This window comes from Pan troglodytes, chromosome 20, assembly GCF_028858775.2.
Source record: "Pan troglodytes isolate AG18354 chromosome 20, NHGRI_mPanTro3-v2.0_pri, whole genome shotgun sequence".
Classification (NCBI taxonomy): domain Eukaryota; kingdom Metazoa; phylum Chordata; class Mammalia; order Primates; family Hominidae; genus Pan; species Pan troglodytes.
In genome coordinates, this window is record NC_072418.2 from 20,213,854 (window position 1) to 20,241,448 (window position 27,595).

The 27,595-nt window shown below is 52.9% G+C and overlaps 1 protein-coding gene across 4 annotated transcripts; it reads left to right on the forward strand.

Moving 5' to 3' along the window:
* On the forward strand, positions 1–27,595 carry COLGALT1 (collagen beta(1-O)galactosyltransferase 1). Of its 4 annotated transcripts, none has more exons than XM_063800597.1 (13): positions 8–391; positions 3,737–3,847; positions 4,773–4,890; positions 11,840–11,974; positions 12,943–13,147; positions 16,910–17,029; positions 21,649–21,725; positions 21,816–21,922; positions 22,412–22,544; positions 23,904–24,031; positions 24,858–25,055; positions 25,135–25,341; positions 25,613–27,595. In XM_063800597.1, the coding sequence occupies exons 1-13, from the start codon at positions 132–134 to the stop codon at positions 25,878–25,880; spliced, it is 2,067 nt and encodes a 688-aa protein (XP_063656667.1). In that variant the 5' UTR covers positions 8–131; the 3' UTR covers positions 25,881–27,595. The 4 variants fall into 4 exon arrangements, with proteins under 4 accessions (XP_024207171.1, XP_063656667.1, XP_024207172.1 ...); XM_063800598.1 differs by lacking the exon at positions 8–391 and adding an exon at positions 939–964; XM_024351403.3 differs by lacking the exon at positions 24,858–25,055 and having other exon boundaries at positions 1–391.

Below are 27,595 nucleotides of genomic sequence, written 5' to 3' on the forward strand. Positions count from 1 at the left end.
GGGGCCTGGACTTCACGCCCGGCGCGCTCCTCCCCTTTAAGGCGCGCGGCCGGGCGGGGCCCCTATCACCCCTTTAAGGCGCGGCCAGAGTCCTCCCGCAGAAAAACGACTTAAAGGAGACGCGTGGCGCGATGGCGGCGGCCCCACGCGCGGGCCGGCGGCGCGGGCAGTCGCTCCTGGCGCTGCTGCTTCTGCTGCTGGCGCCACTGCCGCCCGGGGCCCCGCCGGGCGCCGACGCCTACTTCCCCGAGGAGCGCTGGAGCCCGGAGTCGCCCCTGCAGGCGCCGCGCGTGCTCATCGCGCTGTTGGCGCGAAACGCGGCCCACGCGTTGCCCACCACGCTGGGCGCACTCGAGCGGCTGCGGCACCCGCGGGAGCGCACGGCGCTATGGTGAGCCGAGCCCGCTGTCCCCATCGGGCGGGTCACGCGAGCCCCTGCTTGCTGTCCCCATAGGGGTGGGTCCACGCGAGCCCCTGCCCGCTGTCCTCTTCTGGGCGGGTCCGCGCGTGCTTCCTGCTCGCTACCCCCATCGGGACGGTTCTACGCATGCCCCTGCCCGCTGTCCCCATCGGGACGGGTCCACGCGTGCCCCCTGCCTGCTGTCCTCCCATGGGGCCAGACACAGCCCTCCCCACAACACAAGCGGGACCGAGTTCCTCCTGCTGGCTCCTTGGGGGTGGGCTGGGCACCGCTCCTGCCTGCTGGACCCTACTAGGGCAGATCCGGCCTCACTGACTGGGGCTCTAACTCCCTCTGGAGCACGTACACCTGCAAAGGACGGAGCCCAGAGCCCCCACTGGGGCGTTGCCAGAGGCCACATCTAACAGCAAGCCTTTCTGTGCCGGCTGCTGCCCTTAAGCTTGAACTCAGCCTGGCTCCAGGCCCCAGTCAAACCCCTGCCCTCGGACCGGCGTGGGTGGAGTCCAGGACCAGATGGCCCAGGAGGAAGTGGATGCTTTCTTGGTAGGGAATGAGGCAGAGCTCTGAAGAAGCCTCTGACTGGTGACTTCTCACTCCCTGCCTCAGTTTTCTCAAATGGAAAATGGGTCCGGGTGCAGTGGCTCACGCAGTAATCCTAGCAATTTGGGAGGCCATGGTAAGCGGGTCACCTGAGCTCAGGAGTTCGACACCAGCCTTGCCAACATGGCAAAACCCCGTCTCTAGAAAAAAAATACAAAAATTAGCCAGGTGCGGTGGTGTGTGCCTGTAGTCCCAGCTATTCAGGAGGCTGACGCAGGAGAATCGCTTGAGCCCAGGAGTTCGAGGCTGCCGTGAGCTATGATTGCACCACTGCACTCCAGCCTGGGCTACAGAGTAAGACCTGCCTCTAAAAAAAGAAAAAGAAAAGAAAATGAGCGTGTTAATATAATTCTCTTTTTGGGTTTGTCTCTGAAGATTATCCAGTTAATGGATGTGGAGCCCTTGGGTCTGGCATGGGCTTGGCTCTCAGTGATTTTATTATTATGATTACTGTCATTGCTGGTGTTATTGTCAACTTAATTTATTGGGCAGAATTAGCTTTTGGCACTACGGTCAAACTAAACTCCCAAATGTCGCTTTTCCTTCCACCTGATTTCCCAGTCTGGATAATACAAATACACAATTGGTACTTAACAAATGCTTGTTGAATGAATAATTGACTGCAGCCCACTGAAGTGGTGCAGCTCACAGGAGAAGATGAAGGCAGGGTAAGGGATTTATGAGATTTACTTTGAGATATACTTTTTTTTTTCCCCTTAGATGGAATCTTGCTCTGTCGCCCAGGCTGGAGTGCAGTGACACGATCTCAGCTCATTGCAACCTCCGCCTCCGGGTTCAAGTGATTCTCCTGCCTCAGCCTCCCGAGTAGCTTGGGATTACAGGAGCGCGCCACCATGCCTGGCTAATTTTTGTATTTTTAATAGAGTCAGGGTTTCACCATTGTGGCCAGGCTTGTGTCGATCTCCTGACCTCATGATCTGCCTGCCTCGGCCTCCCTAAGTGCTGGGATTACAGGCATGAGCCACAGCGCCCTGCTGAGATATACTTTTTTTTTTGATACAGGGTTTTACATCTGTCGCCCAGGCGGGAGTGCGGTGGTGCAATCCCAGCTCACTGCAACTTCCCCCTCCTGGGCTCAAGTGATTCTCCTGCCTCAGCTTCTCGAGTAACTGGGACTACAGGCGTACGCCACTGCGCCCAGCTAATTTTTGTATTTTTTCTAGAGACGGGGTTTTGCCTGGTCTCGAACTCCTGAGCTCAAGTGACCTGCCCACCTCGGCCTCCCAACATACTGGGATTACAGGCGTGAGCCATTGCACCCAGCTGGTTTCTGATATATACATTTAATTTTTTAATATTTTTTATTTATTTATTTTTTGAGACTGAGTCTCGCTCTCGTTGCTCAGGCTGGAGTGCAGTGGCACGATCTCGGCTCACTGCAACCTCCTCCTCCCAGGTTCAAGCGATTCTCCTGTGGGTTCAAGCAATTCTCCTGCCTCGGCCTCCTGAGTAGCTGGGATTACAGGCGCCCGCCACCACACCCAGCTAATTTTTTGTGTTTTTAGTAGAGACGGGATTTCACCATGTTGGCCAGGCTAGGCTCAAACTCCTGGCCTCAAGTGATTCGCCCGCCTCGGCCTCCCAAAGTGCTGGAATTACAAGTGTGAGCCACCATGCCCGGCCTAATTTTTGTATTTTTAGTAGAGATGGGGTTTCGCCATGTTGGCCAGGCTGGTCTCGAACTCCTGACATCAGGTGATACACCCGCCTCGGCCTCTCAAAGTGCTGGGATGACAGGCGTGAGCCACCGTGCCTGGCCTGATCTATACATTACAAAAATTGCTGTGTGCGGTGGCTCACTCCTGTCATCCCAGCACTTTGGGAGGCTGAGGCAGGTGGATCACCTGAGGTCAGGAGTTCGAGAGCAGCCTGGCCAACATGGCGAAACCCCATCTCTACTAAAAATACAAAAATTAGCTGGGCATGGTGGTGTGCACCTGTAATCCCAGCTACTCAGGAGGCTGAGGCAGGAGAATTGCTTGGACCTGGTAGGCGGAGATTGCAGTGAACCAAGATTGTGCCACTGCACTCTAGCCTGGGCGACAGAGCAAGACTCTGTCTCAAAAGAAAAAAAAAATTAAGTTACACATATTTGTTAGTGAATGTGGTTTGCAAGATCTTAGATGCTCAGTAATAAAACAGCCAATCACTAATGTGTCTTTCCAAAATTAGCTTGTTTAATCCTTCCACTTCCCAGTAAACTGGGTCCTGTTCCCACCCCCATGTTACAGATGAGGAAACTGACATGGAAAGGGAGAAATGGGCCGGGCACGGTGGCTCACGCTTGTTAAGTCCAGCACTTTGGGAGGCCAAGGTGGGTGGATCACGAGGTCAGGAGATCGAGACCAGCCTGGCCAACATGGTGAAACCCCGTCTCTACTAAAAATAAAAAAATTAGCTGGGTGTGGTGGTGGGCGCCTGTAGTCCCAGCTACTTGGGAGGCTGAGACAGGAGAAGGCGTGAACCCGGGAGGCGGAGCTTGCAGTGAGCCGAGATCGCACCACTGCACTCCAGCCTGGGCAACAGAGCGAGACTCTGTCTCAAAAAAAAAACAAAAGAAAGGGAGAAGTGTCCTGTCCAGGGGTACATAGCTGGTGGGAGGCCAGTTGGGGATGGTGGTCCTTGACTTGCCTCACTGCTGCCTGGTCCTGCCTCAGTCTCCCCAAGTACGCTGCCTGTCCCCTCTCCCTGCAGGGTGGCTACGGACCACAACATGGATAACACGTCAACTGTGCTGCGGGAGTGGCTGGTGGCCGTGAAGAGTTTGTACCATTCCGTGGAGTGGCGGCCAGCAGAGGAGCCCAGGTGAGCATCTTTCCCCTGCTCCTCGTCTGATTGGGCTTTGCCTCTGCTCACATACCCTCTATGGCTCCCCATTGCCCCAGGACAATTACAGGCCCTCAGTCCCTGCCTCCAGCCCAGCCAGGCAGCATTAAGCTACTCTGACCCTCCCTCAGCTTTACAAATAGGCCATAATCCTCTTCTCAGACCTTTGCCCAAGCCGTTCCCTGTACCTAGAATTCTTTCACTCCCTTTTTCTTCTGGGGACGCCCACTGCTTTGTTTCCTGGCTCACTGACTCAGTCTTGGTCCCAGCACTGGCTTTGCTGTTTATCTACTCCCTAAAGCCCTGGGCAGCATGGACTCCCTGCCCCCACCCAGTTCCTTTCTGGGTTTTTTTTTTTTTTTGAGACAGGGTCTCACTCCCTCACCCAGGCTGGAGTGCAGTGGAGTGAACACAGCTTACTGCAGCCTTTAACTCCTGGGCTCAAGCCATCCTCCCGCCTCAGCCTCCTGAGTAGCTGGGACTACAGGCACATGTAACCATGCCTAGCTAATGTTTTTGTATTTTTTGTAGAGATAGGGTCTCACTGTGTTGCCCAGGCTGGTCTCAAAGTGCTGGCCTCAAGTGATCCTCCCACCTCTGCCTCCCAAAGTGCTGGGATCGCAGGCGTGGGCCACTGCACTGGACCCCACTGAGCTTCCTTCCTTCCTTCCCTCCAGTGTGCCTCGGGCTTTCTTCCCTCCAGGCCTTTGCACAGGCTGTACCTCCGGCCAGGAACATTCTCCCCACTTCTCTTTCCTCGTCGTTTACTTTTTCCCATCCCTCAGATCAGCTTACACGTCCCCTCCTCCAGGAAGCTCTCTCTGAGTACCCCGAAGGCAGCTCAGGCCCTCGCTGGGCTTTGATAGTGCCTTGTGATGTCCACATCACAGCTGCCTCCCCATAGGTCCTACCCGGACGAGGAAGGCCCGAAACACTGGTCTGACTCACGCTACGAGCATGTCATGAAGTTGCGCCAGGCAGCCCTGAAATCAGCTCGAGACATGTGGGCTGATTACATCCTGGTAAGTTTCTCAGCCGGCCGGATATGGATCACAGGCAGGTCTGGGTATCCCCAGGGAAGGCGGAGCAGCAGGATGCCAGGACCATCCTTAATGTTGTTTTGCAGAATGGTAAACTGAGGCTTAGAGAGGGGAGATGAGTTGCTTGAGGTGATATGGTTGGTCAGTGGAGGAGGAGCTGGGATTCATTTGATCCTCAGCACTAGGAATGAATGGGCTTTTCTGTCCCCAGTTGTCCCCTGTGTTTGGACACTTGGGTCAAGTCCATTTTTATTTTTTTATTTTTTTGAGACAGAGACTCACTCTGGTGCCCAGGCTGGAGTGAAGTGCCACAATCTCGGCTCACTGCAACCTCTGCCTCCTGGGTTCAAGCGATTCCCCTGCCACAGCCTCCTGAGTAGCTGGGACCACAGGCACCCACCACCACGCCCGGCTAATTTTTTATTTTTATTTTTGTGGAAGCCAGGCATGGTGGCTCATGCCTATAATCCCAGCACTTTAGGAGGCCAAGGCGGGTGGATCACTTGAGGTCAGGAGGTCGAGACCAGCCTGGTCAACATGGTGAGACTCCATCTCTACTAAAAATACAAAAATTAGCTGGGCGTGGTGGCAGGTGCCTGTAATCCCGGCTACCTGGGAGGCTGAGGCAGGAGGATTTCTTGAACCTAGGAGGCAGAGGTTGCAGTGAGCCGAGATCGTGCCACTGCACTCCAGTCACTGGGCAACACAGTGAGACTCCATCTCATAAATAAATACATAAATAAGTATTTTTTAAAAATAACAAATAAAAAATATTTTTGTAGAGACGGGGTCTTGCTATGTTGCCCCGGCTGGTCTCCAACCCCTGGGCTCAAGTGATCTTCCTGCCTCGGCCTCCCAAAGTGCCGGGATTACAGGCATGGGCCACCGTGCCTGGCCGTGTCACGTCTGTTTTTATCACCATCATATGTAATGGCCAAACCTTTGGGTCACTTCCAAGAAGCAGGAGGAAGGGGTCAGGGGCTGGGGGGTGGTGGCCACATTGAATTGCTGAGGCCTGACTTGCACTTCCTCCTCCTGTGGGGACATTGTCTCATGGGGAAGGGAACAGTTGAGTCTTTTTATTTTTTTCTTGAGCCAAGATCGTGCCACTGCACTCCAACCTGGGCCACAGTATGAGACTCTGTCTCAAAAAAAAAAAAAAAAAAAAAAAAAACAGGCTTATAGGTTGAATATTACTATTATTTTTTAATTTGTATAAACTTATGGAGCACAAGTGTAATTCTGTTACATGCATAGATTGTGAAGTGGTGAAGTCAGAGATTTGGGGGCATCCATCCCCTAAATAATATACATTGAACCCATTACACAATTTTCTATGATCAACCCCAAATGTTATTTCAGCCTTCATACTTTTCTATATTCTCCTGATTTTCTTTTTTCTTGTTTTTTGAGACAGAGTCTCTGTTGCCCAGGCTGGAGTGCAGTGGCACAATCTCGGCTCACTGCAGCCTCCTCCTCCTGGGTTCAAGCAATTCTTCTGCCTCAGCCTCCTGGGTAGCTGGGATTACAGGCCCCCGCCATCATGCCTGGCTAATTTTTATGATTTTAGTAGAGACGGGGTTTCGCCATGTTGGCCAGGCTGGTCTCTAAAGTCCTGACCTCAGGTGATCCAGCTGCCTCGGCCTCCCAAAGTGCTGGGATTACAGGTGTGAGCCACCACATCCAGCCCATCTCTTAAAACAAACAAACAAAAAGCAGAAAAGAAAAAGCAGAGTCAAGTGAGCAAAGTGATTACGATGCAGTAGTGGCTAGAGGTCCAACTACACAGGCCAGTGGAGGCACTTGGTGTCTACTTGGAGGGGAATGGGAAGCCATGGAGGGTGTATGAGCAGGGGAGGTCTGTGTTCTGATTTGAGATTTTCAGAAGCCTCTGTGGACCAGGCGCGGTGACTCATGCCTCTAAATTCAGTACTTTGAGTGGCTGAGGCAAGTGGATTGTTTGACTTCAGGAGTTTGAGACCAGCCTGGTCAACATGGTGAAACCCTGTTTCTAACAAAATATAAACATTAGCTTGGCATGGTGATGCGCACCTGTAACCCCAGCTACTTGGGAGGCTGAGGCAGGAGAATCTCTTGAACCCGGGAGGCAGAGGTTGCAGTGAGCTGAGATCGCACCACTGCACTCCAGCCTGGGCGACAGAGTGAGACTCCGTCTCAAAAAAAAAAAAAAAAAGGCCACACACTAGCAGGAGGCTGGAGTAGAGGCCCAAGCAGGGTATCAGCAATTGATGGACAGGCCTGCATGGGGTGGGGGCCGTGGAGAAAGGCAGGGGGTTCAGGATGCGTCACGAGGTGAAGGAGACAGGTTCTGCTTTGACACTGGATGTGAAGGTGCCAGGGAGAGAGGAACGGGGACAGTGCCACATCTAGGGAGGACGGATGGAGCTCCTGAGTGGACCCTTTCGCTTGGTGCCTTATCAGACCATTTTATAGGTGAGGAAACAGAGGCTGACAGAGGGAGGGGACATCTTGCCTGGTGGGGTGTCAGAACTGGCAAGGAGGTGGAGAGGTGGATCTGGAGCCTTCCAGAGCCTTCTGACACAAAGCTGCCTTGTCCTGCCTCTAGGATTTTGCTTTTGTGGTTTGAGGTTGCCTGGCTTTAGCTTTTTTTTCCCTCAGCAAACCGGGGTGGAGCTCAAAGTGCTGGTTCAAAACTCAAAGTGGCTTTTGACACAAAATAATATTTTCGTGTTTCTTTTTTTTTTTTTTTTTTGAGACAGTGTCTCACTCTGTCGCCCAGGCTGGAGTGCAGTGGCGCGATCTTGGCTCACTGCAGCCTCCACCTCCTGGGGTCAAGTGACTCTCCTGCTTCGGCCTCCCAAGTAGCTGGGACTACAGATGCTTGCCACCATGCCCGGCTATTTTTTTTTTTTTTTTTTTTTTTTTTTGTGACGGAGTCTCACTCTGTCGCCCAGGCTGGAGTGCAGTGGTGCGATCTCAGCTCACTGCAAGCTCTGCCTCCCAGGTTCATGCCATTTTCCTGCCTCAGCCTCCTGAATAGCTGGGACTACAGGCGCCCGCCACCACACCCGGCTAATTTTTTGTATTTTTAGTAGAGACAGGGTTTCACTGTGTTGGCCAGCATGGTCTCGATCTCCTGACCTCGTGATCCACCCGGCTTGGCCTCCCAAAGTGCTGGGATTACAGGCGTGAGCCACTGCGCCTGGCCCGACTAATTTTTTTTGTATTTTTGTAGAGACGGGGTTTCACTATGCTGACCAGGCTGATCTCGAACTCCTGACTTCAGGTGATCCACCCACCTCGTCCTCCCAAAGTACTACTGGGATTACCGGTGTGAGCCACTGCGCCTGGTCACAAAATTATATTTTTGTAACTGGGGACTTTGGAACCCATATTGGAATGTGAAATAGTTTGTCTAATGTTTTAAAATGATTGTTTGAAGGTCCTTCTTTCTCTCTCTTTTTACAAAAGCTATGGATGTTACTTGCAGGTAAAAATATATGAGCTGGGTGTGTCTCAGGCCTGTAATCCCAGTGCTTCAGGAGGCCAATGTGGGAGGATCATTTGAGGTCAGGAGTTCAAAACCAGCCTGGGCAACATAGTGAGACCCCCCCCATCTCTATAAAACTAACAAAAAAAAAAATTAGCCAGGTGTACTGGTTTGTGTCTGTAGTCCCAGCTAATTGGGAGGCTGAGGTGGGAGGATTGCTTGAGCCCAGGAGTAGGAGGCTGCAATCAGCCATGATTGTGTCACTGTACTCCAGCTTGGGTGACAGAGCGAGACCCTTTCTTAAGCTTCGTATATGTGTATGTGTGTGTGTGTGTGTATACATATATACATATATACGTGTATATGTATATATATCTATATATGTATATAAACATATACGTGTGTGTGTGTATAATATAGATATATATATGAAACTTAAGAAAGAAAAACATCTACTTTTTTTTTTTTTTTTTGAGATGGAGTCTCATTTTGTCACCCAGGCTAGAGTGCAGTGGCGCCATCTCGGCTCACTGCAACCTCTGCCTTCTGGGTTCAAGCAATTTTCCTGCCTCAGCCTCCGGAGTACCTGGGATTACAGGTGCCCACCACCATGCCTGGCTAAGTTTTTGTATTTTTAGTGGAGATGGGGTTTCGCCATGTTGGCCAGGCTAGTCTTGAACTCCTGACCTCAAGTGATCACCTGCCTCAGCCTCCCAAAGTGCTGGGATTGCAGGCGTGAGCCACCCCCCCTGGCCAGCATCTAAATTTTAATTGTATCTCCTGGAGAGATTCACTTTCTCCTCTTTCTTGTTTGTTTTAATTGAAGTCAGTTCACATATATATTTATTTGTTTTGCAACCACCACCTCTAATTCTAGAACATTTTCATTCCCCAGAAAGAAAACCCTATTCCCATCAGCAGTCACTCCCCAACTCCCCATTCCTCTCCCCTAGGCCCTGGCAGCCACTAATCTGCTTCCTGTCTATGGATTTGTCAGTGGAATGTCACACTATGTGGCGTTTCGTGTCTGGTTTCTCTCACTCAGCATTGAGTTTTCAGGGTTCATTACAGCCTGGATCAGTGCTTCCTTCCTTTGTATGGCTGACTCTTATTCCGTTGTCTGGGTGGACCACGTTATGTTGATCTCCTCATCCGTTGATGGACACACTTCAGTCACTTCCACCTTTTTTGGCTGTTGAGACTCTTTTTTTTTTTTTTTTTTTTGAGACAGAGTGTTGCTCTGTCGCCCAGGTTTGCAGTGCAGTGGCACGATCTCGGCTCACTGCAACCTCCATCTCCTGGGTTCAAGCGATTCTCCTGCGTTAGTCTCCCGAGTAGCTGAAATTACAGGCACGTGTCACCATGCCCGGCTAATTCTTTTTATTTATTTTTATTTTTAGTAGAGACGGGGTTTCACCGTGTTGCCCAGGCTGGTCTTGGACTCTTGACCTCATATGATCTGCCTGCCTTGGCATCCCAAAGTGCTAGGATTACAGGTGTGAGCCACTGCACCCGGCCTGGCTGTTGGGATTCTGACATGAACATGAGTGTACAAAGACCTGTTTGAATTATCTGGGCATGGTGGTGCGCGCCTGTATTTAATCGCAGCTACTCAGGAGGCTGAGGCAGGAGAATCATCTGAACCTAGGAGGTGGAGGTTGCAGTGAGCCGAGATCACGCCACTGCACTTCAGCCTGGGTGACTGAGCAAGACTCTGTCTCAAAAACAAACAAACAAAGAAGCTGTTTGAGTCCTTTCTTTCAATTCTCTTGGTTCATACCTAGGAATGGAATTCCTGGATCATGTAGTAATTCTATGTTTAGCTTTCTGAGGAACTGCCACAGTGATCTGGCTGTTTGTTCTGCATTAATATTCAAAGGTCACAGATTCAAACATCCAGAGGGACCGGATGGGGTGTGTAACATGACCACAGGGCTTGTCCTAAGACCCAGCCACCTCCCCTCTGCAACTGAAGGTTGCCATGTGGAAATGGTATTCTCACGTTGCCAGGGGATACTGGAATTCTAGTTTTTGTTGTTGTTTATGGCAGTTAATCCAAATATTCTAAACGATACTGCCTGGGTAACAGAAAGCATCTCTGTGGACCAGCAGTAAAAGAAAAAAAATCCAGACCGGGCACGGTGGCTCACACCTGTAATCCCAGCACTTTGGGAGGCCGAGGCAGGCGTATCACTTGAAATCAAGAGTTCGAGACCAGCCTGGCCAACCTGGTGAAACCCCATCTCTACCAAAAAACACAAAAATTAGCCTGACGTGGTGGCATGTGTCTGTAATCCCAGCTACTTGGGAGACTAAGGGAGAATTGCTTGAACATGGGAGGTGGAGGTTGCAGTGAGCCGAGATCACGCCACTGCACTCCAGCCTATGCAACAGGAGACGCCATCTCAAAAAAACAAAAACAAAAACAAAAACAAAAAACCTTCTGGTAGTTCTGTGATGTATCATGACTTCTGTGTCTTTACATCCTGGTAGAGGGGGAACGTCCAGACCTAATCATTTTCTATGTGTGATTTTATATATATATATTTAATTTTAGTCTAGGTGCAGTGGCTCAGACCTGTAATCCCAGAACTATTGTAGGCCATGGGGAGGATCGCTTTGAGCCCAGGAGTTCAAAACCACCCTAGGCAATGTAGAGGGATCCTATCTCTACAAACATAAAAATAAAAATGAAAACATTATCTAGGCATGGTGACGCGTGCCTGTACGCTCAGCTACTTGGGAGGCTGAGATGAGAGGATCACTTGAGCCCAGAAACTCCAGGCTGCAGTGGGCTACGATTACACCATTGCACTTCAGCCTGAGTGACACAGCAAGATGCTATCCCTTTAAAAAATAAAAAATGAAGAAAAAGTAAAATACTAGGCCAGGCATGGTGGCTCATGCCTGTAATCCCAGCACTTTGGGAGGCCGAGGTGGACGAATCACATGAGGTCAGGAGTTTAAAACCAGCCTGGCCAACATGATGGTACCCCGTCTCTACTAAAAATACAAAAAGTTACCCGGATGTGATGGTGCACGGCTGTAGTCGCAGCTACTCGGGAGGCTGAGACAGGAGAATCGCTTGAACCCAGGAGGCGGAGGTTGCAGCGAGCTGAGACCATACCACTGCACTCCAGCCTGGGTGACAGAGCGAGACTCCGTCTCAAAAAAAAAAAGGTTTTGCTACCTTCTTGCTCATTGGTTGTTCATTTATTTCTCAGGGCTATCTCAGTGCCTAGAATTTTCTTTGAAGGAACTGAAGACCTTTGCTTTATTTCCATGATCCAGGGGATCCTGCAGGCCCCCAAAACGGGGTCCCTGCTTCATTTCATCTGGTGTAGGGGGTGCTTCCAGAGGTCTTTGCCAGACCCCCAGGGCACTGGCCTTTGCCCCAGCTGTTCTGAATGGTAGCCTGACCTGGCAGCCCATGCTGATGCTTTGTGGGGTGTTCTGCAGTTTGTAGATGCGGACAATCTGATCCTCAACCCTGACACACTGAGCCTGCTCATCGCTGAGAACAAGACGGTGGTCGCCCCCATGCTGGATTCCCGGGCTGCGTACTCCAACTTCTGGTGTGGAATGACTTCCCAGGTAGAGTGAGGGCCTGGGGACTGTGGGGACTGGGCTGAGCAGGGGGGTGCTGTGGCTAGAGTGTAACTTACTGTCACACAACCTCGTGGTGTGTGTTTTACAAAAATCATCATGGAAGCTGGGCACGGTGGCTCACACCTGTAACCCCAGCACTTTGGGAGGCTGCGGCAGGTGGATTGCCTGAGCTCAGGAGTTTGAGACCATCCTGGGCAACATGGTGAAACCCCATCTCTACTAAAAAAAAAAAAAATTACAGAAATTAGCCGGGTATGGTGGCACATGCCTGTCCTCCCAGCTGCTCAGGAGGCTGAAGCATGAGAATCACTTGAACCCAGGAGGCGGAAGTTGCAGTGAGCTGAGATCACGCCACTGCACTCCAGCCTGGGTGACGGAGTGAGACTTGGTCTCAAAAACAAAACAAAACAAAAACTCATTATGGTAATCTTTAAACAGCCCTCTGAGGCCAGACAGGAGGGAAGAATAGAGGGTCCTTGATTGTCCCCCACCATGCTATTCCAGAGGTGGAAACAGAAACACAGAGAGGAAGTGACTTGCCTAAAGTCACACAGCTAGCAAGTGGTGGTGTCAGGATGGGACTTCAGGCATGGCTTGATCCAGGTGTTTGGATAACTGTCTTTCTCCATCCTTTGGGTGGGTTCATTCTCAGACAGCTTGAGAGTGATCCCAGCAGCGTCCAGCCATCATCCATTCTGATTGAGCCATTGCTAGTCTCCTCTCTACACTACCTCTGAACTCATTACTGAAGCTGGGAAAATACAAGGCTCTTTCTTATTGGCCATGCCTGGCCACAGGTCCCACACTGGGCTTGAGTCTGGGGTCCTGGGACCACAGGCACACACTGCTGTGCCTGGCTGTCCGTCTGGTCCTGTTTCATGCCGCCCACTATCACGGGTCTCCATCCTCACCTTTCAAGACCCCTACGCGGAACTCTCGCTCTCTCCCCACAGGGCTACTACAAGCGCACACCTGCCTACATCCCCATCCGCAAGCGAGACCGCCGGGGCTGCTTTGCAGTTCCCATGGTGCACTCGACCTTCCTGATCGACCTGCGGAAGGCGGCGTCCAGGAACCTGGCCTTCTACCCACCTCACCCTGACTACACCTGGTCCTTTGACGACATCATCGTCTTTGCCTTCTCCTGCAAGCAGGCAGGTACGTACATGAGGGGTCTGCCATCGCAGGGGCATCTGCCTGGTTCTTTGGGTTTTGCACTAAGCCAGTTCAGAACACACTGAAGATTCACAGAACCCAAACAATGCAGCGCAGGACTGACTTCAGGTGCAGCTGTATCTAGGTGTTCAGATAATGTCTCCAGGACCCAGTTTCTCTCCAGCCCTGGCTTTGCTGGTTAGCTTCATTCCCTAGCTCTTTAAGATCTATTGGTTGGTCAGGCAGAGTGGCTTATGCCTGTAATCCCAACAATTTGGCAGGCTAAGGCGGGTGGATCATTTGAGGTCAGGAGTTTGAGACCAGCCTGGCCAACATGGTGAAACCCCATCTCTACTAAAAATACAAAAATTAGCCAGACGTGGTGGTGCTACTCGGGAGGCTGAGGCGGGAGGATCACTTGAATATGGGAGGCGGAAGTTGCAGTGAGCCGAGATCATGCCACTGCACTCCAGCCTGGGCGACAAAGTAAGAATCCTTCTCAAGAAAAAAATACCTATTGATTGCATGTTACTATTATTTTTTAATTTGTGTAAATTTATAGAGCACAAGTGTAATTTTGTTACGTGCGTAGATTGTGAAGTGGTGAGTCAGAGATTTTAGGGCATCCATCCCCAAATAATATACATTGAACCCATTACACAATTTTCCATGATCAACCCCAAATGTTATTTCAATCTTCATACTTTTCTATATTCTCCCAATTTTCTTTTGTTTTTTTTTTGAAGTAGAGTCTTGCTCTGTCACCTAGGCTAGAGTGCAGTGGTGCGATCTCGGCTCACTGCAACCTCTGCCTCCTGGTTCAAGAGATTCTCCTGCCTCAGCCTCCCAAGTAGCTGGGATTACAGGCATACGCCACCATGTCTGGCTCATTTTTATATTTATAGTAGAGACAGGGTTTCCCCAGTTTGGCCAGGCTGGTCTCAAACTCCTGACCCCAGGTGATCCGCCCACCTCGGCCTCCCAAAGTGCCGGGATTACAGGAGGGAGCCACTGCACCTGGGTCATTCTCCTAATTTTCTACAGTTGAGCATATATTAATTGTTTAATTGGGAAAACAAATATTTAAAGAGACAGCACAGCCTCATGTTGACTTGTTGTTTACTGGAAACCAGAGGTTGGCAAACTGACCTGCAGGCCAAACCTGGCCCACTAATTACTTTTTTTTTTTTTGAGACGGAGTCTCGCTCTGTCGCCCAGGCTGGAGTGCAGTGGCCCGATCTTGGCTCACTGTAAGCTCTGCCTCCTGGGTTCACGCCATTCTCCTGCCTCAGCTTCCCGCGTAGCTGGGACTACAGGCGCCAGCCACCACGCCCGGCTAATTTTTGTATTTTTAGTAGAGACGGGGTTTCACTGTGTTAGCCAGGATGGTCTTGATCTCTTGACCTTGTGATCCACCCACCTCGGCCTCCCAGAGTGCTGGGATTACAGGCGTGAGCCACCACGCCTGGCCCCACTAATTACTTTTATATGGCCACAAGCTAACAACAACTTTTATATTTTATTTTTTTTTTTTAGAGACACAGTCTTACTCTGTCACCCAGCCTGGAGTGCAGTGGTGTGATCGTAGCTCACTGCAGCCTCAACCTCCTGGGCTCAAGCAATCCTCTCATCTCAGCCTCCAGACTGGCTGGGGCTATAGGCACCTGCCGACATGCCCAGCTAATTGAAAAAAAAATGTTTTTGTAGAGATGGGGTGTGCTATGTTGCCCAGACTAGACTTGAACTCCTGGCCTTAAGTGATCCTTCCCACCTCAGCCTCCCAAAGCGCTAGGAATATAAACGTGAGCTACGGTGCCTGGCCAACAATTTTTACATTTTTATTATTTATTATTTATTTATTTATTTGACACAGGGTCTCCCTCCGTTGCCCAGGCTGGAGTACAGTGGCATGATCTCAGCTCACTGCAACCTCCACCTCCCAGGTTCAATTGATTCTCCTGCCTTAGCCTCCCTAGTAGCTGGGACTACAGGTGTGCACCACCACGCCTGGCTAATTTTTGTATTTTTAGTAGAGATGGGGTTTCGCCTGTTGGCCAGGCTGGTCTCGAACTCCTGACCTCAGGTGATTCACCCGCCTCAGCCTCACAAAATGCTGGGATTATGGGCATGAGCCACCACACCCGGCCAATTTTTACATTTTTAAATCACTGGGGAAAAGAATCAAAAGAAGAAGAATATTGTGACACATGAAAACTGTATGAAATTCAGATTTCATTGCCCATCAATAAAGTGTCATCAGTACCCAGCCAAGCCCATTCATTTAAGTGTCGTCTGTAGCTCCTTTCAAGTGCCACAGGCAGAACAGAGTCATTGAGATAGAAACCGTCTGGCATACAAGCCTAAAATACTTACCACCTGGCCCTTTATAGAAGAAATTGACCAATTAAAATTAAAAGAGGCCGGGTGTAGTGGCTCATGCCTGTAATCCCAGCACTTTGGGAGGGTGAGGCGGGCGGATCACATGAGGTCAAGAGTTTGAGGCCAGCCTGGCCAACATGGTGAAACCCGTCTCTGCTAAAAATACAAAAATTGGCTGGGCATGGTGGTGGGTGCCTGTAGTCCCAGCTACTTGGGAGGCTGAGGCACAAGAATTGCTTGAACCCAGGAGGCAGTGAACGGAGATCACACCACTGCAATCCAGCCTGGGCGACAGAGCGAGACTCTGTCTCAAAAAAAATAAATTAATTAAATTAAAAGAGCATCATTGAGTTTTTTAGTCTAAAAAAGATGCACACTTGGCTGGGCTCAGTGGATCACTTGAGGTCAGGATTTTGAGACCAGCCTGGCCAACGTGGTGAAACCCCACCTCTACTAAAAAAAAATACAGAAATTAGCTGGGTGTGGTGGCGGGTGCCTGTAATCCCATCTACTTGGGAGGCTGAGGCAGGAGAATTGCTTGAACCCCAGAGGCAGAGGTTGCAGTGAGCCGAGGTGGCACCACTGAACTCCAGCCTGGGCGACAGAACGAGACTCTGTCTCAAAAAAAAAGATACACACTCATCAAAATTTAAACCATCCAGAAAAGGATAGATGTAGAAGGAAGTAACTTAACTCACATTTTGTCAAACTTTCCTTTTTGTGCCTCAACATGCATTTTTACTGTTTTTTTTGTTGGGTTTGTTTTTGAGACAGGGCCTTGCCCTGTTGCCTAAGCTGGAGTGCAGTGTGCCATCATAGCTCACAGCAGCCTCAAGTCTCCTGGGCTCAAGTGATCCTCCTGCCACAGCCTCCCGAGTAGCTGGGACCATAGGCAGGTACCACCATTCCCAGCTAATTTTAAAATTATTTGTAGAGCCGGGCGTGGTGGCTCATACCTGTAATCCCAGCACTTTGGGAGGCCAAGACAGGTGGATCACGAGGTCAGGAGATCGAGACCATCCTGGCTAACATGATGAAACCCCGTCTCTACAAATACAAAAAATTAGCCAGGCATGGTGGCATGTGCCTGTAGTCTCAGCTACTAGGGAGGCTGAGGCAGGAGAATCACTTGAACCCAGGAGGCGGAGGTTGCAGTGAGCCAAGGTAGTGCCACTGCACTCCAGCCTGGGAGAGTGAGACTCTGTCTTAAAAAAAAAAAAAGTTGTTTGTAGAGATAAGGTCTTGCTCTGTTGCCCAGGCTGGTCTCAGACACCTGACCTCAAGCGATCCTCCTGCGTTGGCCTCCTGAAGCCGTGGGATGGAAGGCATGAGCCACTGGGCCTCGCCTGTTTTTACATTTGTCTGTTGCTTCCCTGCCCACTGCAGAGGTTCAGATGTACGTGTGCAACAAGGAGGAGTACGGATTCCTGCCAGTGCCATTGCGCGCCCACAGCACCCTCCAGGATGAGGCCGAGAGCTTCATGCACGTGCAGCTGGAGGTCATGGGTGAGTCTGCCTGCACACCGCCCTGGGAGGTGCCAGGTTGCCTCCCTTTCACTGATGTCTCCAATCCGTCCCGTGAGCACTGACTGAGTGCCAGGCAGATGCAAGTCCCTGTGGGGGGTGCTGGGTGCAAGGGCATGTGTGAACGAGGTGGAGGGTTGTGTCTGCTCTCACAGAGTGCTGGTTTGCAGGTAGCTGTACACAGCATGCTTGGGGTTGTCGGGTGGGCTTCCTGGAGGAGGTGGTATTAAGAGGCAGGTTGAGTAGGAGTTCACCAGAAAGGGGATTGCAGCAGGAGGTGGTAGTGTGGGCAAAGGCTGGGAGGCTGGAAGGGACGTGAACCTGGGGAACAGGCAAGGTCAGTGATCCCCTGGGGCTGGTATCCAGGGCCAGGGTGGATGGCCTCAGAGACCAGGCTGAGGAAGGGACCTTCCCCCTGAGGACAGTCAGGAGCTATAGAGGACATGAAAACTGAGAGGACAGCAAGTTTTCACTAAAGAACTGCATGTATAGGCCAGGCATGGTGACTCAAACCTGTAATTCCAGCACTTTGGGAGGCCAAAGTAAGAGGATTGCTTGAGCCTAGGAGTTCAAGATCAGCCTGGGCAACATAGTGAGACCCCATCTCTATATTAAAAAAAATTTTGGCCGGGTGCGGTGGCTCATGCCTGTAATCCTAACACTTCGGGAGGACGAGACGGGCGGATCACAAGGTCAAAAGATGGAGACCATACTGACCAACATGGTGAAACCCTGTCTCTACTAAAAATACAAAAAAAATTAGCTGGGTGTGGTAGCGGATGCCTGTAGTCCCAGCTACTTGGGAGGCTGAGGCAGGAGAATCACTTGAACCCGGGAGGCGGAGGTTGCAGTGAGCCGAGATCGTACCACTGCACTTCAGCCTGGCAACAGAGTGAAACTCCGTCTCAAAAAAAAAATTTTTTTTAAATTAGTCCGACATGGTGGCACATGCCTGTATTCTAGCTACTCAGGAGGCTGAGGTGGGAGAATCCTTTGAACCCAGGAGTTGGAGGCCGCAGTGAGCCATAATCGTGCCACTGCACTACAGCCTGGGCAATAGAGTAAGTCTGTCTCAAAAATAATAATAATAAAAAATAATTATCCCAGCTCTTTGGGAGGCCAAGGTGGGCGGATCCCTGGAACCCAGTAGTTTGAGAATATCGTGGGCAACATGGTGAAACCTTGTCTTTACCAAAAAAAAATAACAAAAATTAGCCAGGCATGATGGCACACACCTGTGGTCCCAGCTACTCGGGAGGCTGAGGCGAGAGGATCCCTTGAGCCCAGGAGGTCGAAGCTGCAGTGAGCCAAGATTGCTTCACTGCACTCCAGCCTGGGCAGCAGAGCCAGACCCTGTATCAATAAATAAATAAATAAAACTTTAAAAAAATCCATGAACTATGAAACCAGCAGCCGTCCCTCTAAAACTGGAGGAGCACGCAGGGCTGAGCTGTAATTGAGGTTGTCTAGGGATGATGCTCCCATCTCAGCCATTGCTAATGTGGGCCTCGCCCTGCACTGGGCGCAGAAAGCCCTGCCAAAGCCACTGCCATTCCCACCACTGCGTAGATGGAGACTGGGTGGGAGGGGTGAGGCCTCTGTCCTGGGGCTCAGTTTCCCCAGCCTTACCGATTTCTGAACGAGTCTATCTGCGGCTCCCCCTGGTGGCTCAAGATGGAATAGCACCCTGCCCTTTGTTTTGGGGAGACTTTTTTTTTTTTTTTGAGACGGCGTCTCACTTTGTCACCCAGGCTGGAATGCAGTGGCGCATTCTGGGCTCCCTTGAAACCTCCGCCTCCTGGGTTCAAGCGATTCCCCTGCCTCAGCCTGCCGAGTAGTTGGGATTACAGGTACCTGCCACCACACCCGGCAAATTTTGTATTTTTAGTAGAGACGGGGTTTCACCATGTTAGCCAGGCTGGCCTCGAACTCCTGTCCTCAGGTGATCCACCTGCCTCGGCCTCCCAGAATGCTGGGATTACAGGCGTGTGTCACCGCACCTGGCCTGGGGGAGACTTTTGAGTCTTTTTGAGGTGACACCTGGAGACTGCACAATCACTGGGGCAGGCCCCCCACAACACCCAAGAGTGGCATACTTAGGTGTCCAGGTCCCACCCGGCTACAGTTGGGGGTGGTGGGTCTCCATTTATCACCAACTCCCATCAGAAACGGGCCTGAGAAGCGTCTCTGTGGCTACCAGTGTTTTCCCAGTTTAAGTTCTCACATATATTTGTGTTGTCATTTCCTTTTTTTTTTTTTTTTTTTTTGAGACAGAGTCTCGCTGTTACCCAGGCTGGAATGCAGTGGCAAAATCACAGCTCACCGCAGCCTCAACCTCCTTCATTTAAGCGATCCTTCCACCTCAGCCTCCTAAGTAGCTGAGACCACAGGTGCATGCCACTACCATGCTCAGCTAATTTGTTAATTTAGGTTTTTGGTTTTTTTGGTTTTTATTTTTTTGAGATGGAGTCTTGCACTGTCGCCTGGGCTGGAGTGCAATGGTGCGATCTTGGCTCACTGCAACCTCCGCCTCCCGGGTTCAAGTGATTCTTCTGCCCCAGCCTCCCAAGTAGCTGGGTTTAACAGGCGCTTGCCACCACGCCTGGCTAATGTTTTGTATTTTTATTTTTATTATTTTTTGTTTGTTTGTTTGTTTTGAGACGGAGTCTCGCTCTGTCTCCCAGGCTGGAGTGCAGTGGCCTGATCTCGGCTCACTGCAAGCTCCGCCTCCTGGGTTCACGCCATTCTCCTGCCTCAGCCTCCCGAGTAGCTGGGACTACAGGCGCCTGCTACCACATCCGGCTAATTTTTTGTATTTTTATTAGAGATGGGGTTTCACTGTGTTAGCCTGGATGGCCTCGATCTCCTGACCTTGTGAGCCACCTGCCTCGGCCTCCCAAAGTGCTGGGATTACAGGCATGAGCCACTGCGCCCAGCTAGTTTTTTGTATTTTTAGTGGGGACAGGGTTTCAGTATGTTGGCCAGGCTGGTCTCGAACTCCTGACCTCATGATCTGCCCACCTCAGCTTCCCAAAGTGCTGGGATTACAGGCATGAACCACTGTGCCCGGCCTTCTTTTTTGCTTTTTTTGGAGATGGAGTCCCTGTCACCCAGGCTGGAGTGCAGTGTCACCATCATAGCTCGCTGCAGCCTTGAACTCCTGGGCAATCCTTCTGCCTCAGCCTCCCAAGGAGCTACAGATTTCCCCTTTTAAAAGCACACAAGCCATGTGGATTAGGGCCCACCCTAATGACCTCATTTTAACTCGATGACCTCTGTACACAACCCTGTGTCCAAATAGGATCATATCCTGGGGTACTGGTGGTTGGCACTGGGGAGACACAGTTCACCCCATGACATAGTGCGTGATCTCATGACATCTCTTTGTGAAACCTCTCAGTGGCTTATTGGCCCATTTTATAGATGAGGAAAGCTGAGGCCCAGGCCAATCAAGAATATACAGCATGCCATCATTTCTTGGTTCATTCTACAAGCAATTACTGAGTGCCTGCTGTGTGCCAAGCCCCTGTGTTGGGCACTAGGGGCCCAGTGTGAGCAGACATACCTGGTGTCCTTCCCAAGGGGCTCACAACAGACAGGCACAGGGCCAGGGGGTTAGGGCAGCAAGGATGCGAGCTTTGGCTGTGCAAGTCCAGGTGCTGCTGGGGCCCAGAGGAGGTGCCTGGCTCAGCCTAGGGAGGTGGGAGTGGGGAGGGTGACCCCCATGCCCAGGGCATCATAGCTGAGAAGTAAGGTTACAGAGCAGGGAAAGGAAGGGTATTTCAAGCAGGGACCCAGCATGTGCAAAGGCCCTGAGGTAGGAATGGGGGTTCTTTGGGTTGGCAGGGGCATAGAGGTGGGGCTGGGGGGTAGAGTGAAGCTGGAGCATGGGGCGTGGCCAGGGCTTAGAGGCGGGGTTGGGGGCGGAGTGAAGCTGGAGCCCAGGGCGTGGCCACGGCTGAGAGTCGGGGCTGGGAGCAGGGTGAAGCTGGAGCCTGGGGTGTGACCAGGACTTAGAAGCGGGGCTGGGGGTCGGAGCGAAGCTGTTGCATGGCCAGGGTTTAAAGGTGGGGCTGGGGGGGTGCAGGGTGAAGTTGGAGCCTGGGGCATGGCCAGGGCTTAGAGGCAAGGCTGGGGGAGGCTGTGGGGTGAAGCCGGGGCCTGGGGCGTGGCCAGGGCTGAGTGGTGCGGCTGGGGGCCAGGTTGAAGCTATAGCCTGGGGTGTGGCCAGGGCTTAGAGGCGGGGCTAAGGGCAGGGTGAGGCTGGGACCTGGGGCGAGTCCAGGGCTGAGTAGCGGGGCCTTGGGCGCGGTAAAGCTGGGGCCTGGGGTGTGGCCAGGGCTGAGAGGCAGGACTGGGGGCGGGGTGAAGCTGGGGCCTGGGGTGTGGCCAGGGCTTTGGGCTGCTGTGCAGGGTTCAAATGACGTGGGAGGGGCTCCTAGAGGGCAGCGCTGATGTGGGCGGAGCCAGGTCGACTTTGTGGGCCGAGCCAGCCTGACTGGGAGCCATGGAGCGGGTGGGGAAAGCGGGTGGGGAAAGCGTATTGGAGAGAGGCTGGAGGCTCCTCACCGCAGCGACTCCTCAACGTCTGTGCCCCACAGTGAAGCACCCGCCAGCAGAGCCCTCCCGCTTCATCTCGGCTCCCACCAAGACACCGGACAAGATGGGCTTCGACGAGGTGAGCTGGGCCTTCCCTGGAGGCGGGGCGGGGGCTGGAGGGCCCTTGTTTGCAGGGGCTGATCTGGCTGGGGGACTCTCCGGGGTGCAGGTCTTCATGATCAACCTGAGGCGGCGGCAGGACCGGCGGGAGCGCATGCTGCGGGCGCTGCAGGCACAGGAGATCGAGTGCCGGCTGGTGGAGGCCGTGGACGGCAAGTGAGTCCGAGGCCTGGGGGTGGGGGGGCGAGTCCGCACGTGGATGTGGGTGTAGACCTCGCTGGTAGACGGCAGGTGATTCAGATGGGGGCGGGCGTGGTGTCCAAACAGATGGAGACCACGTCAGTGGGCGTAATGAAGGGGAAGTGAATGGGGCCCTGGGGAAGGGGCAGATCCTCACAGTTGTAGACCATGGAAGGCAAGTGAGTCCTGACCCAGGGGAATGGGTAGGTTTGCATGCTGCCAGTGTAGACTGGTGGGGACTGTGGAGGGGTAAGTCAGTCAGACCCCAGGAGAGGAGGAGAGCAGGTTTGCCCGCGAGTGTATACCATGTGCAGGCGAGTGAGGCCCCATGTGACCGGAAGGGGTGCCAGTGCTACAAGAGGTGGACCAGCTGCTCAACGCCGCAGGGGGTGGTGGAATGGCCGGGGATGGCAGAATGGCAGGCAGGGTGAACCTTCTTCGTGACCCTCTCCTCCTCCTCTCCAGAGCCATGAACACCAGCCAGGTGGAGGCGCTGGGGATCCAGATGCTGCCTGGCTACCGGGACCCCTACCACGGCCGGCCCCTCACCAAGGGTGAGCTGGGCTGCTTCCTGAGCCACTACAACATCTGGAAGGAGGTGTGTCCTGAGTGATGGGCGGGGCCAGAGTTATGACCCTAGATCTCATCGGAGATTTGGATGGGGAAGGGGTTGAAGGAGTTCCCCAGAGCCCCGGCTAGGCATCCAGCCTCAGCCATGGGACCCATGGCCTCTCTTTAGTGAATGATGCGTCACACCAGCTGTATCACCCCCAGGTGTGCCTGCCATCCTTCCATTGCGCAAATGTGGAAACTGAGCCTGGGGGAAGGGGTGAGCCCTTTTGAGCAGCAGGTGGTGTCTGGGGCTTGGGACCTATAAACAAATCCTCGTTACTCCCAGCCTGGTCTCTATGCTTGACGTTTAGTACTAGAAGTCATGGCCACAGAGCCACTTTAAACCAGCACCTGCCCAGTGCTGGGGGCACTCACCAGCCCAGGCATCCTCATCCACCCTCAGAGGGAGAGGCTGCGATTGGAGGAGGGTGTCTGACTAGGCTTCCAACTTGGGCCATCAGGGCCGGGCATGGTGGCGCACACCTGTGGTCCCAACTATTTGGGAGGCTAAAGTGGGAGAGTGGCTTAAGGCTGCAGTCAGCCAAGATCGTGCCACTGCACTGCAGACTGGACAACAGAGCAAAACTGTGTCTCAGAAAAAAGAAAAATGGCTGGGCGTGGTGGCTCATGCCTGTAATCTCAGCACTTTGGGAGGCCGAGGCAGGCGGATCACCTTAGGTCAGGAGTTCAAGACCAGCCTGGCCAACATGGTGAAACCTAGACTCTACTAAAAATACAAAAATTATCTGGGTGTGGTGGTGGGCGCCTGTAATCCCTCTACTTGGGAGACTGAGGCAGGAGAATCACGAACCCAGAAGGCAGAGGTTGCAGTGGGCTGAAATCATGCCATTGCACTCCAGCCTGGGCGACAAGAGTGACACTCCATCTCAAAAAAAGAAAAATAAAATCCGGGCGTAGTGGCACATGCCTGTAGTCCCAGCTACTCAGGAGGCTAAGGCAGAATTACTTGAACCTGGGAGGCGGAGGTTGCAGTTGAGATCGTGCCACTGCACTCCAGCCTGGGTGACAGGGCGAGACTCCGTCTCAAAAAAAAAAAAAACTTGTTATCATCAAACGTGAAGCCAAATGGGGGTGTGCGGCTGCAAGGCGGGAGGTGCATGAGGTGTGGGCATTTGAGGGGCTGGGAGGCCTTTCTCTTCTGAGATCCATCATGGATGGCAGAGGGCAGAGGTTTGGATGTCCAGATGTCCCTGGAGCTAGGAGAGGCAGGGAGATGCACTGGCTTCTCTACGGGTCTTTCAAACCTTCTCAAAGCAAAGCTCTGTGCTTTAGGGTCAGGCCTGGCCTTGGCCTCCCTGCGACGTGGCGGGGCTTCCTCCCTCAGGTGGTGGACCGGGGGCTGCAGAAATCGCTTGTGTTTGAGGATGACCTGCGTTTTGAGATCTTCTTCAAGAGACGCCTGATGAACCTCATGCGGGATGTGGAGCGGGAGGGCCTGGACTGGGACCTCATGTGAGTGGGGGTCTGAGGGTGGGGTGAAGCTGGGGCCTGGGGCAAGGCCAGGACTTAGAGGTGGGGGTGGGGGCAGGGTGGAGCTGGGACCTGGGGATGGGTCATGGCTTAGAGGCGGGGCTTGAAGGTGGGGTGGAACTGGAACCTAGGTACATGGCCAGGGCTTAGAGGTGGAGCTGGGAGGTGGAGTGGAGCTGAATCCTAGGGGCGTGGCCACAGCGCTGCAGCTGAGCCTAGAGCCTGTATGTCTGGGTGTGGTCAGGGTGGTGGGCGTGGCCTGGGGGCGTGGCCAACCCTTGGAAGCGTAGCAGGAGGGCTCACGTGGTCCCTGGGCCTGAAGGCACTGTCAGGGCTGTAGCCTATAGGGAAGGGCCTTGGAAGGATCACCCAGAACTCAAGGGACCTGGCCAGAAGCCTGCAGGCTTGGTCAGGGCTTAGAGACTTGACTGAGGCCTGTGGAGGTGGATGTGGCTAAAATTTGACCGGGCAGCCTGTGGGCGTGGCTGAAGAGCATGGGGGTGTGGTCAGAGCTGGAGGTGTGGCCGAAGAGTGTGGGGGCGTGGCCAGGGCGCCTGGGTCTTAGACAAGCCCCGGGATGGGAGTGCCACCAACGTGTTTCCAGCACTGGAGCCGTCCTTCTCTTCTGTAGGTGGGCTGGTTTGTCCTCTCCCTTCCTCCATCTCTTTTTTCCCTTCCATGTGCAGTGCCCTAATCTGCATTCTGGGAACACTGCCCCATGTGAAAAGTAACTGCACCCCTCCTTTCCTGACTGCCCCCCCATCAGGGCACCTCGCCCACCTCCACCCCCACTGTCCTCTGAACTCAGAGCAGCTTCAGCCTCAGAGAACGTCTGCGTGATCCTGCTCTCCCCAGCTCCAAATCCTCCATGGCTCCCTCACGCCCTTTGGAAAAACTCACTCTTCTCGCCCATGACCGCCAGACCCCTGGGCTCCTGCATTCGCTCCATCCAGTCACAGCGCTCCGCAAACATGCTGAGCCTGCTCCCATCCCAGGACCTGACGGGGTAACTAGATCCCTGGCTTTCTGGGCAAGCTCCCTCCGGAGGGCGCGAGGAGAGTGACACGCCCGATCTTGCACCCCAGCTATGTGGGCCGGAAGCGGATGCAGGTGGAGCACCCCGAGAAGGCTGTGCCCCGCGTGAGGAACCTGGTGGAGGCCGACTACTCCTACTGGACCCTGGCCTATGTGATCTCCCTGCAAGGCGCCCGCAAACTGCTGGCTGCTGAGCCGCTCTCCAAGATGCTGCCTGTGGACGAGTTCCTGCCCGTCATGTTCGACAAACACCCAGTGTGAGAGGGGCAGGCGGCTGCTGGGCTGGGGTTTCACGGTGGGTCTGTCCTGGGAGAGTGGGGGTGTGAGACTCACGGGCTCCGAGAAGATGTCTCTTCTTTTGCCTACTTCTCCCTCCGTTTGCCCCCTCCCAGATCTGTCTCCATTTGTATCCCCTGCACACTTACGTTTTAATCTGTCCCTGCTGACTTCTTCACCCCCAATTTTTCCTCCAGCTGTCCCCTCCCCTGAAGCCGTTGCTGCCCCTCACTCTCCTCCTCCTCCCCCCAGGTCCGAGTACAAGGCCCACTTCTCCCTCCGCAACCTGCATGCCTTCTCCGTGGAGCCGCTGCTCATCTACCCCACACACTACACAGGAGACGATGGCTATGTGAGTGACACCGAAACCTCAGTCGTATGGAACAATGAGCACGTCAAGACCGACTGGGACCGCGCCAAGTCCCAGAAGATGCGGGAGCAGCAGGCACTGAGCCGTGAGGCCAAGAACTCGGACGTGCTCCAGTCCCCACTGGACAGTGCTGCCCGGGATGAACTCTGAGGGGTAGCAGCCAGAAAGCCAAAGCAGCGATCGGTGGCCCAGGCTCCACGTGCTTACTGAGGACATCAGGGCCACCTCTGGACCCCTTGGCAGGCCACAGAGGGCTCTCGTGTGGGGTGGTGTCCAGCCAGCTCTTGCTAAGCAATCACGTGCACACAGGCAGCATTAATGGAGTGCCTACCGCATGCCAGCAACAGGGCTTGGCCCTGGGGAATTGGGAGGAACCAAGCCCTCTTCATCTGTTCATGTGCCCAGCATTTATTAAGCACCTGCTGTATGCAAGGTTCCCATGTTACGGCAGTGAATGAGGCATAATTGTTCCCTCCATCAGCGATTGATTCAGTCATCAAGCAGTTACTGATCAGATTAAGAATCAGGCACTAGTGATACACATTCATTTTTAAAATTCATTCAAGGATTTATTGAGTGCCTACTGTGTGTTGGGTGCCATTCCAGGCTCTGGGATTTTTTTTTTTTTAAGAGTAGGGTCTGTCTCTGTCACCCAGGCTGGAGTGCAGTGGTGTGATGTTGGCTCACTGCAGCCTGCGCCTCCCAGCGTCCAGCAATTCTTGTTTCTCGGCCTCCCAAGTAGCTGGGACTATAGGTGCGTGCCATCACATCTGGCTAGTTTTTGTATTTTTAGTAGAGACGGGGTTTCACCATGTTGGCCAGACTGGTCTCGAATTCCTGACCTCAAGTGATCTGCCCGCCTTGGCCACCCAAAGTGCTGGGGTTACAGGCATGAGCCACTGTGCCCAGCCCAGGCTCTGGGAATATTGAGATAAATAAGATGCTTCTATCCATTTATTCAAGCACATATTGGTCACCTACTGTGTGCCTGGCACTCGTGTCACAAAGATAAGTTCCTGATTCGGTACACTTACTGAGCACCTGCTGTGTGCAGGGAGCTGAGCTATGGGATGGGAATGGGAGTAAGCAAGGTACTTTTCACTTCTTTCTTTTTTTCCTCACTGCTAGATGGTGTGGGAACTTCTCACTCATTGGCTTCTTTCCCACACACCTGAAGAGCACTGACTGTGTGCCGGGCACTAGTGATACAAAAGAGTGTGACAGTTGTTCAGTCTGCATTTTCGATCATGGGCTACATGCCGCGTGCTGGGGCACAGAGATGAACAAGATCGGTTCCTTCACTTCTTCATGCCACAAGCGTTTATTGAGCACCTGTGTGCCAGGCCTCACAGACTCCCAGTTGTTGGGTTGAAGAATGGTTGACTGAGTTTGATTTTTCCTGTACCCCCCGTCGTCTGAGCTGTGTGCAGACAACATCCCCCCACCACCCAAGAGGGAGGGTAGCTCTTCCGCCACCAGGGGCAACCACAGGTCCTGGTGGCCCCATGCCACAAGTCAGCCCCCCTGGAGGGGGCGCCAGTTGGAGACGGGGGCTGGGTGTCCCTGGCCCACCCCCGGTCCCCTGTGCTTTACCTCCCTGCCCTTGTGTCTCAGGTGTGGTCCCTGCCTGCTTGATGAAGTTGCTCTGTTCAAGCCTTTGGTGGGATCATGTGTTTGGGGGCTTTTAGGGGACCCAGCTGCACTGGGGCACTGCCCGTGGCCTGGGTAGGACATTTCCCAGCAAGGGCTGGAGTTGCCGTGCCTTCAGCCTGAATCGAATGTCAGAACCAGCCAGCGGTGCTTCACCCTCTTGGGGATAACTTGCTTATTTTTTTAATAAATGTTCCTGGTTGGTTTTCACAGCA